This window comes from Nyctereutes procyonoides, unplaced genomic scaffold (genome assembly GCF_905146905.1).
Source record: "Nyctereutes procyonoides isolate TBG_1078 unplaced genomic scaffold, NYPRO_anot_genome, whole genome shotgun sequence".
Taxonomy (NCBI): Eukaryota; Metazoa; Chordata; class Mammalia; order Carnivora; family Canidae; genus Nyctereutes; species Nyctereutes procyonoides.
The window spans coordinates 11,084,642-11,101,793 of NW_026575031.1; the positions used below are offsets into that span (position 1 = coordinate 11,084,642).

A 17,152-nucleotide genomic window follows, 5' to 3' on the forward strand; every position below is an offset into this window, starting at 1 on the left:
TTTCAACTGATTTATTTATTCCTCAACACAAATGAATTTCTGTGTGTACTTTCTTGGGGCCAGGCCCTCTAAAACCCTGGGGGTTAAGACAGTGAACAAGACAGTCTCAGTTTCTGCACAAATGAATTGTACCCTACACAGAGGAAGACAGGTCTGGGACACACATACAGTGACTTACTTACAATTGTATTGAGGACAACAGAAAAGAATAGTGGCATGATCAGTGTGTTCTAAACAGACTCCTGTCTCCTCCTCCTCGGCCAACACCCTTAGCTCGGCAGCTAAGGAATAAGCCAAGCAAAGGGGTAGGGAAAATGTTCCAGGCATAGGAACCACAAACTGCTTTCACATGCTGAGAACCAGGGTTTTTGATACAGTCTTTGATCTTATTGGATGACTGGATAACCACCAGTATTTTTCTAGATTTCCTTAATTCATTCTCTTGGAAGGAGGAATTCTCAGCTGAGGCAGCCTGTGATGTTCCCCAATACACTGAATTAAATATAAGCTGTGTGACACAGCCAGCTATTGACCTTATCCTTCCTTTGTGGACGAGGCCACTGTACAGCCTGGAGATGACATCAGATTATTTGGAGAAGGTTGGCAGGAGATGCCATTCTGTGTTAGTTATAATGTTCTCTGAGCACAGCTACATGGAGAGGAACTGTCCAGCCCTGAAGAAGCTGGTCCTGTGTTTTGTTTAGGAATGTTGTTGGGCCCTGAATTCATCATGACTGGAAGTTGAGGAAGCGCCTGAGATTCTGTGCAGTTATCTCAAAGTGTAAGATTCATAGTTTCCAATAGCCACTGATTGGTTCTTAGCTGTGGGATGAGATCTCTAAATATTAATCACAACAGAATGAGGTTCTTTAAGTTATAATAAGCATTTAGTCAGCATCTACAATGGGTCTAACCTTGTGCCAGGTGCTTTGAGGGATACAGAAAATTGAGAAGATACAATCCCTGGATACTTTGATCTAGGTTGGGGAGACCAGACATCAGGATATACATAAATACCAGTAATTAGAGAATAAGACCATAGTGTATTATCAGGTATGAAAAAGAATAGGCTCTAACAATTCAAAAAAAGGGAATTTGTTGTGGACAGAGGTTTTTTAAAGAAGGTTCATGGAGGAGATAGGTCTTTGGGCTGGACATTTAACTAATAATTATAGGAAGAAGAAAGCAGCTAATATTCATTGATTTACTATTTGTTGGTCTCCATGTTAAATACTTACATGTATAATTATGTATTTCATTGTTGAAACAACTCTGAGGTAGGCATTATTTTCTTCCTTAACAAATGAAGAAAGTGAAACCTGGTGATTGTCCAGGGTCAAATACCAGCGAGTCTCAAGCTAAGGTGCTGGCTTTGGTCTTTCTGACTCTAAAGCAAATGCTCAAAACCACTGGGCTATCCAGCAGCTGGAGACCCAAGAACAGTTTTGTATTGGAGTTAATGAAGAGGTCAGAAGTGAATATTATAGTGAAGAGGAACAGAGCAATAATTTACAGAGGCAAGTGTAACATATCTGGGGTGCTAATAATTCTGTGCTGTTCAGGGTAAAAGTTCTGTGTTGGGGAGTTAGCAATGATGTTAAAAATGCATAATCTGTATAAAGTTGCTCATTAAAAAGCACCATACAACTGTGAGTTATTATATTATAATGTAATCATTAGAAGATAAAACTGAGGCATACAAAACTCTACCTGATTGTGAAGGACCGTGAGTGCCAGGTTGAAGAAGTCATTGTCATCAGTAGAACATAATTTGGAGGAAGGGCTGCAGAGAAAGTAGAGAAGAATGGGAGGAAGAGACACATACAGGTGGAGTAACACACTTTGGTGGTTGCAAGGATTTCCATGGATCCTTTTTTTTTTCCCTTTTAGAACACAAAATTTTTACTGAGGTGTTTTACATGTTGATTTGGACGGAAAGGTCTAATTGACTAGTCTAGAAAGAAGAAAAGCATTAAGTAGTTCTTAATGTTTGTCTATAAAATCTTAACATAAATCTCAGTCAATAAACCTAAGGCATGGAAAAATTCCTGACTTACTACAATCTGGCTATCTATCTTAATAGTTTGAATTTCGTGTACAATAACACCAGCTCAGATACTTATAATAATAACTACAATAAAAAGGGATAGTACTACTTACATTACTACTACTACCATCACTGCCACCACTACTTTTAATAGGCGCTAACTACATACCAGGAGTCTGCACTATTCTGTAGGTACTTTTAACACAAAAGACATAAAAATAACATGTCTGTTTAGTAAAGGGCAAATCTCCCACGGATGACACACATCAGGTTAAGGAGGGCCCTAGCTCTCTACTCATGCACCCCTCTGGGGGTGGGGGTGAGGAATGACTGGGAAAGGACACAGAGTAAGGACATTTCCATGGTAGTGGTTATGTTCTGTATCATGATAGGGGTTTATATTACACAGGTGAGTGCATTTATCAGAATTCATCTAGTGATCCATGTGAGTGTGTGTTTTTGACCAACACCTAAATTTTACCTTAAAAAAGAATCATAGACAAGTATTGAACTCTAGTTAATGATATGCAAGCTGAAGTATTTACACATGGAATCTACTAATGGCTACAATCTACTTGGAAATGCATCAGAAAAGAAGATAGGTCAATGGATAGATAGGATGGATGGGTGGGTGGTTATGGGATGAAGCAAATTAGTTACATATTAATTGAAGAATCGAAATGGAGGATATCTGGGTTTTGACTGTATAATTCTTTCAACTTTAATGTATGTTTGAAAATTTCCATAATGAAAAGATAGAAGAGCAATTCTGAGGCTGGGTTTCCAAGTAGGCATAGTGAGACAGGAGTAGTACGCTCCTTCACAAGCCTGAATGTTATTCTCCACTCCATCTGAGTCTCAGACCTCTGTGGGTTATTTGGCCGAGCAGGTCTGCTAACCCAGAAGTCAATTAATTCCTAGTTATTGTCTACCTACAACCAGACTGAACATAAGACATGCCATAATTGTGGCTCTTGTGTTTGTAAAGGCCTTGCCCCAAATTTTCAAAGCAGGTGAAGGAAAAAAAGTCTGCATACTCCACACAGCAGGGTGAGATGAGCCCCAGCTTGCCTTAGAGATGGGGCTGGTTCTCTGTTTCCCAAGTTGGGAAGTGATTGTGGAGCTGAGTGGTGGGTTGGCTCGTTCAATGAGTTGGTAAAAGGGTAGGTCAAACCAGTCCGTGGAGAAGTATGCTGGTCATTTCTTCCCAGAGTGTGAGTCTGTGCTGCATCTCCAGTTTTCTGCGGCAGTTCTAACGGGTTGGGTTTGTCTAGGGTGCCCTGGATCCCAGGGAGGAGGGTGGCTCACTGGGCCAGATTCCTCTGCTGGCATCTGCCCAGGAGCATTTGCCCCTTCACAGAAGCTCTGTTCCTGCTCGTGTTTTCCTCTCCAGGGGATCGTGTTGCCATCGAGCCTGGTGCTCTGCGAGAAATGGATGAATTCTGCAAGATTGGCCGGTACAATCTGTCACCATCTATCTTCTTCTGTGCCACACCCCCTGATGATGGGAACCTCTGCCAGTTTTATAAGCACAACGCTGACTTCTGCTACAAGTTAGTGCCCGAGGCCTGGCTGGGCCACCTGGGACCTCTCCCCCTCCGTTTGGTTGGGGTTCTTTCTTCTAGTTTCCAGTGGTGATTTCTTTGTTCTTCTCCACTTGTAATTCTGGACATGAAGCATCCCCTCGACGGAACCTTCTTGGTGGCACTGAGAGAAGGTAGCTGGCCTAGGGCTGAGACTGACTCACAGTCCTTGGTTTAGTCTTTGAGCTGAAGCTCCCCTTGCCTGGAGCAATGATAGGGAATTGTTGGTGGCCTCACTCACTCCTCTCCAGCCAGCCTGCAGATAACTCCCTGGGGTTTGTCCTCCATTACTGGTTTCCAAGGCAGTGCCCAGGAGAGAGAACTTAATTATAGCAATGACCCTAATTGTAACACCAATAACAGCAGCCCCTGGGGTTTACTGGGGAGGCATGGCTTGTAGCCAGTGACTGAGCTTTGGGACCCTGGATCACTCCCTCCTAGTGAGTGACTTTGGGGGAAATGATGTCAACTTTCTGCTGCTTGGGTCTCATTTCACCTGAAGACTCAATGAGGCAATGCATGTGGAGTCACAATTATTAGTACTCTGTGCCTGGCCTTGTGCTGATCAACGCTCTGCATGTCTTATCTTACTTAACCTTCATAAGAACAATAAGGTGGGTACCAGTGTGGCAGGTTTGTGCAAGGGTGCAGAGGCCCTGTTGAAGGAGGCTAATTGGGTACAAGCAGAGCCAGGAGTCAAGCTAGGGCAGCTGTGAGTTTTAATTAAGTTCCTGCCCTGTGCTCATCACCCTACCTCTACTCTGGAAATGGTTTTGGGGGTAAGAACTTGCATCTGGCAGAAGCAAAGTGTTGCACTTTCTGCATGGGTCCCCCTGCCTGGAACTCTAGGTGCCGATGTGCCACTTTCCTTCTGACCTTTGGATAGATGTGCTTTCCTCCCATCCCAGCCTGGCCAGGATGGGGCTCCTCTGAAGGAGGCCAGGAACCAGTCACAGGGGCAGTGTGATGGATCTGAGTTTTCTAGTGCCCACTGGAAGCCTTGAGAGGAGTCACAGACCTGAACTCGTGATGAGTTTAAGTCAACTAACTGCTCGAGAAGAAAGCAGGTTACGTGGGTCAAGTCTGCCTTTCAGCAGGTAGTTCTTGAACCAGCCTACTTTGTCTGGGTCCTTTCCAAGTTAAAGCGCCAAACAAGGTTTTCATGAAAGGCAGAAAAGCAAAATGGTAAAGTCGCAAGACTAATCACTGGTCTCTGCCATTTACCAACTGTGTGATCTTCAGCAAATTACTTAAACTTGGTAACTTCAATATCCTTGCTAGTAAAATAGAGATGATAATAGCACCAATGTGATAAAATGCATAGAAAAAAATTGGTAGAATTCCATGAGAAAAGCATACCAAGTACTCAAGATGAGGCCTGGAGCATAGTAGGTGCTCAATAAATGATGCCATGAGATGTCATAGACATGGCCTTGTGTCTGGAGTACAGGTTAGCTCTGAAAGGAAGCCTGGCACTGGGGCTGGGGGGCGGAGTTTATAGGGCATGGTGGGGAGGGGGGTGTTCTTTTGGTGATTGTTAATGGGAGGGCTGAGCAGGGCCCCTAGGGGAACATGCAGTCCCCCACTTCTCCTTTCCTCTCATGTTCTTTCTGCTCGGGTCCACACACCAGCCCTGGACCCACACCCGCCTCTCTGGTTTTTTTTTTTTTTTTTTGTGAGGATTCCTCTACTGCCACAGCCTCTTTATTTTCCTACCCACCTTATTTTCTTTTTATCTTCCTGCTTCCCCTTTGGCTTCTTGATCATCCTCTAACCTTGTGCTGTTCCCTCAACTCTATTGTGAAAACCACCAAGTTGTCTTATTCTCTAGTGTTTAAAGTCATGAATGATTGGAGCTGGGAAGAAACTTAGAGTGCTCTCCTCTCCCTTCTCCCTCATTCCCCCCCCACCCCAACAAGGTCGGGGAAGGAGGACCCAGTAACTCTCCGAAGGTCAGTGGCAAAGGCACTGCACCCAGGACTCTGCCTGGTGCCTCTGTCTCATCAGAATAATCTCTCCAATAACAATCTTCCATAATTGCCATCCCCAATCCCATTTTTCCTGGGTGTTCTCCTGCCAAGGGGAAATCAGAGCAAAGGTGAGAGGAGTGCACCAATGCCCACCCTCAGTTCAGAGCCCATACAAGCTTCAGGGGAGTCCCAGATGTGAGGGGGCAGGCAAGTCTGAAAGAGGATGGGGGCAGTTCCTTGAGAGAGTTTGGGAGTCTTCGTTGTTTCACTTCAAATTTTTGTTCCTTTTATAGAGTCAATGGGGAAGGTGGTGTGGGTAGAAGTGGTGATGACGGCCATTGGAGCAAGAGAGGATTGAAGGGATTGTGGGAGAGAAGCAGAGGGGTGGGGGAGGAGAAGATGGGACCGCAGGGCAGGCCCACTGCTGACCTTGTTGTTCTGTGGAATAGCATGAGCAGTGATACATCATGAAAGTGAGCACTTGGCCTGGCTGCCACTTTTCTGTCTTTTTGGGACTTGAGGAATTTTATGTTCTAGCATGTGGAAGTTTGGGGCACATGAATAAAAATCCTGGACAATGAGGACCAAGCAGAAATGAGCTACTTGTACCAGAAGGCAGCTTAATATGGGGCAGGCGGGATGTGGAACAAGGAGACCTGGCTTCAAGTGTGGCTGTTCTGCTCAATTAGCCTTGTAACCTTGGGCAAGTCTCTGAATGTCATTGGGTTTCCATTTCCTCTTCTGTAGAATAAAGGCAAAAATAAAGCCTGCCCTTCCTGCCTGACAAGGTCATGGTGAGGATCAAATGAGATAATGGATGAGAAAGCCCTCTAATCTGTAAAGCCTTATGCAAATGTTTGCTGTCATCACGGTGGGGTTGTTAATAGGGTCAAGCCAACTCAGTGAAAACCAAGAATCCTGTGGTGAAGGTGACACAGCATTTAATCAACTGCTTAGAAGTCAGGCTCTCTTTCATCATGACCAGTCCAGGGACAGCCAAGCAGCTGCTGCCATCAGATGTGGTTCTTCTGGAACATTTCATACAGGGGACAGCAGAGTGATGCCAGCTTCTAAATCCTTGTTTTACAAAGCTGCTGGTATTTGGGATTGTTTGCTGAAGTGAAACCAGAAAGGCCATACATAAGTTTGAGAAGCAGATGAGATGTTGGCATATGGTTACATTACCCTCTTGTTAGGTGACCTTCTCATTTATTAATGACAGCCACACCATACCTTGTCTCAGATAACCTGTTGAAGAAAACCTAATGTGTTCACATTCACTGAAGTGATTTGTCCAAAGAAAACCATTTTAAGAGCCAGGCAGTATGGCAGCGTTTCTGGAATCAGATATATATTGTTTTCATTTCAAACTCTGAGCCTCTCACTAGTTTTGAACCTTTGGAGCAAGTCATTTCATTCTCTAAGGCTTTCTTTCCTTGTCTATGAAATGAGAATTTGAAAACCTACCCCAGAACTCTTCCAAGGATTCACATGAGTGAATATATATAAAATTCTTAGCATGTTGCTAGGCACATAAATAAGTGCTCAGTAACTATTAACTCTTGTTATTAATAACCCAGAGGGACTAACTGAGTGTGTTGAATGATACTGCAGGCTTCCTGACAATGTCACCTATGAAGAAGGGGCCCTGATTGAGCCACTGTCTGTGGGGATCCATGCCTGTCGGCGAGCTGGAATCACCCTGGGGAACAAGGTCTTAGTGTGTGGAGCTGGTAAGTCACAGATGACACCGTGGTTATAAGCTCATTAAAGGAGAATATGGAGATCTCTCTGCCCATCTCACTCCCCTCCCAATTGCTGAAATTGTTCCTAGAATCTTTCTGGGTAGGGGAGGATTACAGTGTTCCCTTCCCTCAGTGATCAGCACTTTGCTAAAATAAACTATCTGCAGATATAATAGTAACTCAGGTTATTTCCTAGGCAACATAATCCTTTTGTTCATGTAATGAATGTAATTTGGAATTATTTATTAACTTGACACTAGGGAAATATTTTGGATAGTAAAGGGAAGGGCAACTTTTAGAACTTTCAAATCATGCCAGAGAAATGATCTCCTGGTTCATCCAGGAATAAGGTGGGTCCTGCTCATGGCCTCTGGAAGGAATGGAGTCTGGTCCACCGTGAGCCAGCACTCTGCTTGTTGGGGTTGCAGCTGGCTGCCTTCTGTCCTCCTTTGCTTCCAGCCACCTGAACAAACTCTAGCAGCCTCACACTGAACCATTTTAGGTGTCTAATACTAGTGACACAGACAGCGTGCTCATACTCCTTGTGGATGTGATTTGGTGTTTTCATACACCTTTTGGGGGTGTGTGTATATAATTGGCATATAATGTTACATTAGTTTCAGGTGTACAACATAATGATTTGATATTTGTATGTATTGCAAAATGATCACCACAATTAGTCTAATTAACATCTGTCACTATACATGGTTACAAAATTTTTTTTTCTTGACAATGAGAACTTTTTAAGATCTACTCTCTTAGCAACTATCAAATATGCAATATGGTATTATTAACTATAATCACCACATTGTATATTATATCCCCATGATTTATTTATTTTATAACTGGAAGTTTGACTTTTTGACCCTCTTCCTCCATTTCTCTCACCTCTCACCACCCATCCTCTGGCAGTAAGTCTCTACTCTGTATCTGTGAACTTCATAGTTTCATTTTGTTTTGTTTAGATTCCACATAAAAGTGAGATCATGCAATATTTGTCTTTGTGTGTTTCATTTATTACACTTAGCATAGTGCCCTCAAAGTCCATCCATGTTGTCACAAATGGCAAGGTTTCCCTTTATGGCTGAATAGTATTCCACTGTATACATACATACCACATTTTCTTTGTATGTTCATCCATGGAGGGACAGTTAAGTTGTTTCCATATCTTGGCTATTGTAAATAATGGTGCAATGAACATGAGGGTGCATTTATCTTTTTGAGTTAGTGTTTTTCCATTTCCTTCAAATAAATAGCCAGAAGTGGAATTATTGGATCATATGGTAGTTCTATTTTTAATTTTGTGAAGAATCTCCATATTGTTATGTTTTTTGGATATTAAACCCTTAATCAGATATATGATTTGCAAATATTTTCTCTTATTTTTGTAGGTTGCCTCTTTCATTTTGTTGATGGTTTTCTTGGCTGCGTGGAAGCTTTTTAGTTTGATGTGGTCTCGCATGTTTATTTTTGCTTTTATTAGAAAACGTTTGCCTTTAATGTCAAATCCAAAAAATCGTGTTGAGGCTGATGTCAAGGAGCCTATGGCTTATGTTCTCTTCTAGGAGTTTTATGGTTTCAGGTCTTGACGTTCAAGTCTTTAATCCATTTTGACTTAGTCCTCATACACATCTTCATTACTGATTTTGACATGGCCAAATAAGTGACTGCAGGGTTTTCCAAGAGAGGTGGTGAGCATAGAACAGACTTGCCTCAATGAGCTAACAGAGTATAGTATTCAGGTGATATATATCTTTTAAATCTGCATAAGTAATACCTTATTGACATAGAAAAAGAAGTCACACATCCCACATGTATACATACATGTAGAGAAATTCACCCATAGTTCCATCACCTATCAGCCAGAGAGAAACACTGTAAATATTTTGATGTAGAATCTTTCAGGTTTTTTTTTTTTTTTAAATGAGATCATGCTTAACATGCTTTTTTTTTTTTTTACCTACTTTTTTTTTTTTTTAAAGAGAAATCACTATGTTATGAACATCTTTCCATGACACTATAGAGAACAGGACAATGTATCCAGACCTTGTAAGACATCTTATTCTCTTAACAAATATGTTTCCTTGAGCCCTCTGGTTCTTTGACATTATCCCCAAGCAGTGTCCAAGAGTAAATGGAAAATTTCTAGCTCTGAGGTCTGAGAGAATTAGTGGAGGTCAGCACTAGGAGCAAAATTTCATGTAGAGAACAGTTCTTTGTGCATTCACTTATGCGTTCAAATAATTGTTAAGTTCTCACTATGTGTCAGGCACAGGGGTAGATGATAGAGGTTCACAAAAGATGTGGTTCATGTCTATGGGCAAGGGGGAGAGCTGATGTTTAATATTTCACAAACATCTCCCATTTCCTGCTTTATTTAGGGCCGATTGGACTGGTCACTCTGATTGTGGCCAAGGCTATGGGTGCAGGTCAAGTCCTGGTGACTGGTAAGAAGGTTTTCTTTTTAAATCTCCTTGAAGAGGGAGGCCCCTGATTGGCTCATTCAGTTTAGTATCTGCCTTCAGCTCAGTTCATGATCTCAGGATCCTGGGATCGAGCCCCACATTGGGCTCACTGCTCAGCAGGGACTCTACTTCTCCCTCTCTCTCTGCCACACCCCCTGCTTATGTGCTCTCTCTCTTTCTCTCTCTCTCTCTCAAAAAAAAAAAAAAGTCTCTTTGAAAAGGAAACAGCTGGGCTACAGTTTAGGGCAAGGGCATGAGAACTATTTCCTTCTTGGGGTGCTGGGTTTCCTAAAGGGGTTCCTCTTCTTTTCTCCTGGGTTCCAGGGTTGAAAAGCCCACCCAGGGGATGACCAACTCAGGGCTCAGGGCTCAGGAGGAGACTCTTTTGAAACTTCTGGGAGAGGGTGGATGCTATGGAGAAGAGGAACTGGCTCTCTGGGTGGACCTCAGATGCCCCTACTGCTCACTTGGTTCTAAGGCTTAGCCCTTGATCCATTTGACTAAACCCAGAAGGCAAAGAAGTTGTGCTTGTGTGTGTGTGGAGTTAGTGGGAGGTATATGTTTATAAGTATATAAACATATATATATGTTTGTTTGTGAGGTGTGTGGTAAGGGTATGTATGAGGAGAGTTTATCTGTAATAGCATGTGTGATAAGTGTAGAAGCATGTAAGGTATAGAAGAAAGCTGTATGTGTGTGTACATAGAAGGCTTCTGTGAAAGAGAATGTGTGTGTGTGTGTGTGTAAAGGTTTCTGAGAGTGTGGATGTGGGTAAGTATGTAGAATTGTATGGAGTGTGTATAAAGGGGAATAGGGGTCTAGGAGAGTGTGTTTTGTGTGCAAAGAAAGTATCAGAGTGTGCATAGAAGGTATTGGAAAGTGTATGAGGAGCAGGTACCTTTCAGAGAGATTGTGTGTGTGTATTTAGCTCTGTGGTGTGTATGGAGGCGTGTAAGGGTGTAGAACAGTGTGAATGTTTGAGAAGTGATCTGAGTGAGAGCTGGGGAAGGAGAGAGAGAGAGAGTGTGTGCAGCTGCGTGGTATGAAGGGAGTGTGTGAAGGTATAGAGAGTATGTGTGATGGACTCATTGACACCACCCACAACACTGGGGCTTCACTACCATTAAAACCTGCACCTCTACCGTTTTCTCCCTAATCCGCCATCCAGCTCTTAGTTTGAAAGAAACTTTTGTTCAATTTTAGATCTGTCTGCCTCTCGGTTGTCTAAAGCCAAGGAAGTTGGGGCTGATATCATCCTCCAGATCTCCAAGGAGAGCCCTAAGGAAATAGCCAGTAAAGTGGAAGATATGCTGGGGTGCAAGCCGGAAGCGACCATCGAGTGCACAGGGGTGGAGTCCGCCATCCAGTCAGGCATCTATGTGAGTTGGATGAGGGTAGCTGAAGCTCGTGGGCAGTTCCACAAGGAGTCAGCAATAAGGAGTGCTGGGATCTAGTGTCTCTACTAATATACTATGTGACCCCCAGGCCAAATGAGGTAATCTGGGTATTTCTGGGTTTTGTTTGTTTGTTTGATCTCACTTGCCTAGCTAGCATCCTTCCTTATCAGGTCATTGTCATGCTTAAATGAGATAACAAGTGTATATGGCCCTTGGAAGATGTTAAGAGGCCACCCCCTTAAAATGATCATATCTGTGATCATAAAAGCAATCCTCTTGGTAAAAAGATCAACAGGAGGAATGGGCAACCATGCCTTCGTTGTGTATGGGAAATCCCTATCTTCTTTTATTGAGGAAAACTGCAATCTTTGAGTCATTGATACAAAGTAACAGCCATTAATTTAGTTAGTCACAAAGGTGGGGTGATTTTTCAGGGTCACTGTTGGCTCCTCCTGTTCTCTCCCAGACCTAGGAGTGGTTAAGCGGCCAGCACCTGATTTGCCCCTCAGGGACCCACCCATAATTTATGGGAAGTTGGTGGAAATGGGGGCAGAGGGTTGGGGGACACAGGGGTAGGGAGTGGCATGGATGGATCCAAGTATGAGGAAAAGAGGGGAGAAAGAAGACATTCTAGGTTGCAGCCCTATCATGTGTTGGGTCTTCTGCTGGCTGCTTTGTTTTTTGTTTTATTTTGTTTTTTGTTTTATTGGAGTTCAATTTGCCAACATATAGCATATCACCCAGTCTGCTGGCTGCTTTGTAAATGTGATGCCAGATTTGCACGATAGCCACAAAGACCAGTTATCATTTTCCACATTTTACTGCAGGAGGCATGGTGACTTGCCTTTGACCACACTGCTCCAATGCCTGAGCTTTTCTTACTCTGCTGCTTAGGAGAGAAGGGAAGAAGGGGACAAGAAGCCAGCGGGCAACCATACTAGAATGGGAGGGACTGGGCTGAGGAGAGTGGTGGTGGCAGCTGACCTCCCCAGGCACTCCTGCCTCGCCTCCCACATTGCTGTCCGACAACAGCTCGGGCTTCCTCCTTCCTTCTGAGTCACAGCTGGGTCATGCAAAAGGACACTTTGGCACCACTCAAGACCTTCTGGGGAAAGCCGACCTGGTACCCTGGCAGAATGGCCTAGCCACTTTCCTACCAGGATGCCCATGGCATCAGGGGTGAGGAAGTGGTGGGACAAGGGAAGAACAGGTGTCACTTTTGCTCTGTCCTAAGTTCCAGCTGGGGCTTGCCCACCCTCTGCTCCACTGTCAGAGAGATAACAGTTGCCTTGTGGCAAGGGGGAAAGAGAAACCAAAACTCAGAGGGTTATGAGTCTGTATGTGATCAGTTGACCAGTGACATGTCTTGGGCACCTGCTGTGTCCTGGGTTTGTGCCAAGGACCTTGAGGGCTATGATACATGAGCTATATCTACTTGTCTTCAAGTTGTTGGCAGTCAGTGACCCCCACTCCATAGATAGGTGGTAAAAGACATGGCTTCATAATGCAAGACTTTTTCTCCTCTTCTCCACTGCCTAGAGAGCATTGGGAACAGCTGGCATCTGTCTCCTGTTGATGGTGGGGGCCCAGTTGCCAGGCTACCTGTGGTGGGTGCAGAGGTAAAGGTGACCCAAAGGGCCTCTTAGTCCTGAAGCGAGTACCTCTCCTGAGTGGGGAGTGGAGTCATTATGCATGACAGATGCTGTAGAATGCTGCAGGCCACCCCACCAGTGGGCAGGTTAGGAGGAGGCACCTTCCATGGACATACCTGAGGGTCACTTTCCTACCAGGTTTGTGACTAGAAAATGTTTGAGAGGAGACGTGGCAAATGCTTAGGGTAAAATTCATGTCCTCTTGGTGCAGGGGTCACACCCACAAAACAATGGTCAGGTAGTCCAAGCATTCCTTTGCCTGTGATCAGCAAACTGCTGGCCTCCTGGCCTCCTGGCACTTTGGGATGGCCAGTTTGGCAGTGTTCCTCCTCCTTCTCACTAGCTGGAGAGAAAATGCTGATGGGGAAACATTTCTTCTGAGACAATTTCTCACTCGAGTTTTCAGTGGCTCAGTCAACCACTTTGACCCCACCCCACCTTTTCTAGTGGGGAGAGAGCCTCCCCCCTTACCAACAGTGTTCATAAGTCACAGGTGGTTTGTAAGTGACTCTGTGCTTCACTAAAAACAGAAAATGTGCCAAAAAATGAGCCCGACCTGGCACTGAGCACTATGTTAGGCCAGCCGCCCTGCTGAGGAAGCTGGTTGAGAGGGTCCCACTGCTCAAAGGTGTAAATTCCAGTCACCCCCATGCTGCAGGCCTCTCTTCATGGTGTATCCTTCCCCTCAGAGATAGAGATTGAGGTGTGTGCCTCTTTGCAGTTCCACTGGTGAAACTTAGAATGGTTCCAGTAAGTGCTTGCTGCTACTATCATGAAAACTGAGGCAAATGAACAATTTTTCACAACTCTGACCACAGTGATCCTCAAAAATCCCTGGAGCAGGCAACAACACTCGTGTGGAATCATGTGGAGATTATCAGGAGAAATTTCAGTGTCTGGCCCACTCCAAGGAGGGAACTGGTAAAGCAGGTAGATGTGCAAGGAAGACAAAATCCATTATGACTGATGATGCTATTGGAAGGAATGCCTCTGGGACGAAAATATTTCTCAGTCCCAGCCAGCTTGCATGTATAAGGCAACGTTCAAGCCATAGAATTCTAATGGCCCTCTCCATTTGTATGCAGTTGGTAGTTTCCTCACCAAGAGGGTGGTTCCTGAGAGGTTTGACAGAGTCTGTCTTTTGTGGCATTGACATTCTGGAGGAGGGTGCTGGGATGAGGAGGTACCTGAGCCAACACCGGGTACTGAATTAGTAAAAGCTTTGAGAGATGTTCAGGGGCTGAAGATTAACCTTGTTTGTTGGCGAGATTCTCACTGGGGTCTGGGGAAACTTGGCTATTGCCTAGGATCTTGTGGGAGAGTGGAAGGTACTCCCACTATGCCTGGTCGTCCACTGGTAAAGTTCATCATTTCAGGATCTCAAGGGAGGATAAGTCTGCTGCTCTGTTAAGTTTGGACGACATGTGGAAGAGTTTGATGGTAGAGAAAGAACTGTATTCTCTGGAATATCTGGCTACTTACCGACGCGAATGACAGAAGTCATTTTGAGTGGAGAAGCCTGCACTTTCTGATCTTCTGGGTTATCTTGTTCATATCTCCCCTCCAGGCTACTCGTGCTGGGGGGACCCTGGTGCTCGTAGGGCTGGGCTCCGAGATGACCACGGTGCCCCTAACACACGCAAGCACCCGGGAGGTGGATATCAAGGGCGTGTTTCGATATTGCAACACGTGAGTATGCTGTGGGTGAGCCGCACAGGGTGGTAAGTGGCCTGCAAGACCCCTGCATGGCCTCTGGGAGCAAGAGTCTCTCCTGTTTATTCATGAGGAGCACTCCTCTAGCCACAGGCAGCCACATGTTATGGTAGGCATCTAAGGAGAGAGCATCACTCCTGGTTAAAAAACAGGAGGGCAGAGGCAATAGGGGGAGTGGGGGGTGGGGGGGTATTGAAGCATGTTTTTTTTGGTGGTCTGCCCCTCATCACACAGGCCCTCTCTTTTTCATTTCTTCAAGTGGCTGGCTCTTCATTTTCCCCCTTTAAAGGGAAGGAGGGAAAGGGGGACAGCAGTAAGAACTTAAGTCCCTTAGTTTCCACCCCAGGGCCCACCCTGGGAAATGAGAGGGTCTTAGTTCACCCCACCTCATGTTTTGTGGCTCTAGCCTCTCCCCAACCGGGGAAACTTCCCAGGACCATCTTCCACACCAGTGACCCTTCTCCCACCTTTAGATCTGTGGCTATTCCCTCAGCAGAGTGCCCTTTCCCCATAAGCTCTTGCCAAGCCATGCTGCAACGAGATATGGATGAATTATCCTGGGCTGCCTCTCTGAGTCTTATCTGCCTTTTCACAGTGGCTTCTATCTGCCTTATGCCTTCATGACAAAGGAATTCTAGGCTTCAAGATAGACATTGCAGAGGGGTGGAGGCCTTTGGGAACAGACTCCATACTCCCAGATTGCAAGCCATAAGGTCACTTCTATCATTGTTTGTTTGTAGAATAGACCTTGTAGAACCACAGCACTATAAATAATCAGGACCAGGCTGATCTCGAGCTTGGCAGTTTGGGGGATCTGTTTCTTTCCTCCTGTAGGTTGAATGTATCACTTGTGATCTTTTACAGGTGGCCGATGGCAATTTCAATGCTTGCGTCCAAGGCTGTGAATGTAAAGCCCTTAGTTACTCATAGGTTTCCTCTGGAGAAAGCTCTGGAGGCCTTTGAAACAGCCAGAAAGGGAACGGGGTTGAAAGTCATGCTCAAGTGCGACCCCAACGACCAGAATCCCTAATATTAATTGGGCTCTGCCCTCATCCTCCTACCCCCACACCGAGCCAGTATCTCAGGGCAGATGGGCTTTGATGCAGAAGTTTCTTTTCAGTAGCAGAAATAATTAAAATAATTCATTATAAGCAGAGAGCCTTACACAGAGGAATTGGTGTGCCTTAAAAACACAAGTAGGGAGAGTTTGGGGGAATTTGCAGCCAGAGTGACCTACTCATCCAGAGCAAAGTTCAGCAAATGGAGCCAGGTTAGGCAGGTGCTGGGAACTCCCCTTCTTCCTGGAGTGCCTAAAACAGGAAAGAAATCTGCCCCTTGGGTTCCTGGTTCCACTGTGACTGGCCAGGTGGGGGGTGGGAGCTAAATTATGAAGAGATAACTTTATCCAGACTTGACTGGCACAGAAATTGATTTTCACGAAAACCTCAGTTTGTGACATGAAGGGTTGTCAGCCATTTTTAGAGCACAGTGTTTCTAGATATAAGTGCTGTTTAGTTTGATGATAAAAGGAGACTTTAAGGGACTGACCTTCTTGGGTCTAAGATAAGTTTTAAGTCAATTTAAAAAAACCCACGAACTGAAATCCCACATGAGGGCCAACCAGCTTGTGCATTCTCCAAAGGTAGAAATAGGGAAGTCCTCAGTACAGCTTGAAGATTGCCTCTTCTTCAACTCCTGAGAACTGTGTGTAACCTAAACTGCCTTCCCAACACCCCCCTCCCCCCACCAACCCTTCTGCAGATTCAGAGGCAGTCACCTGGGGGGGGGTTCCTTTGTCGCTAGGCAACCAGGAGGCTCCTTCCTCAGGGCAGCAGTCAAGGGGAGTCCTCCTGGAAGACCTGCCCAGGAGGGTTTGGCCAGTATACCTGTCCTCCCCCTCCAGCCCCAGGCTTAGCATTCCCTTCACCCTCCCTGATGATGATGATAGGCAATTCCATTTATCATTATAAACAGAAATCCCTCCTCCTAACCTGTTAACACTCTTGTTATCTTTTCTCTTGGAATGATCTCTCCAATTGTATTTTAATCATGGAGCTTTCCTCTGTAAACATGATTTGGGTCCAAATCACTTTATGCCCATTTGTGACTTTGAGATTATTAGTCAAGAATGAGGATGTTGCAGCTGTGACATAACTTGGGTTGCAGCCTTTTAATCCTTGCCTTCAGTTGGGAGTGGAGGGTGAGTTTGAAGAGGCTCTGGCTTTCTTGTGACTGGGGAGAGCTGTGACCAATGCTTGGAATTCCTCAAACTGCTTTGGGTAATAAATTGTCCTTGTGGTGCCTGACTGTTGCCGCCTGTTTGTCTCCTTTTGAGGGTGGAATGGACTCTGGTTACTCATTTCATAAAGGGAAGGAGCCAGGATTTTTGAAAGGGACACATGTCTGCATCAAATATAATTTCATTAACCACTGGAAATTTATGTTAATGATCTCCAAACCTCACAAGCAAGCTAAATGCACAGGATTATTTTACAACTGGGAAATGGAGAAATTAAGCACGTTGTTCAAGGTCACCCACTGCTTTCCCTCTCTCGTGTTATCTCTGGAGCAGGGTTGGGG

At 44.8% G+C, this 17,152-nt stretch overlaps 1 protein-coding gene across 2 annotated transcripts in view; it reads left to right on the top strand.

The window, feature by feature from the left end:
- Positions 1-16,878, top strand: part of SORD (sorbitol dehydrogenase) — a 33,975-nt gene extending 17,097 nt beyond the window's left edge. For both annotated transcript variants that reach the window (XM_055316781.1, XM_055316782.1), the window contains 6 exons: positions 3,441-3,600; positions 7,215-7,333; positions 9,727-9,792; positions 11,014-11,189; positions 14,427-14,548; positions 15,437-16,878. In XM_055316781.1, coding sequence (XP_055172756.1) covers positions 3,441-3,600; positions 7,215-7,333; positions 9,727-9,792; positions 11,014-11,189; positions 14,427-14,548; positions 15,437-15,602 — 809 coding nt within the window. In that variant the 3' untranslated portion in view covers positions 15,603-16,878. The remainder of the gene's footprint in view (positions 1-3,440; positions 3,601-7,214; positions 7,334-9,726; positions 9,793-11,013; positions 11,190-14,426; positions 14,549-15,436) is intronic.
- Positions 16,879-17,152: the final 274 nt, after the last annotated feature.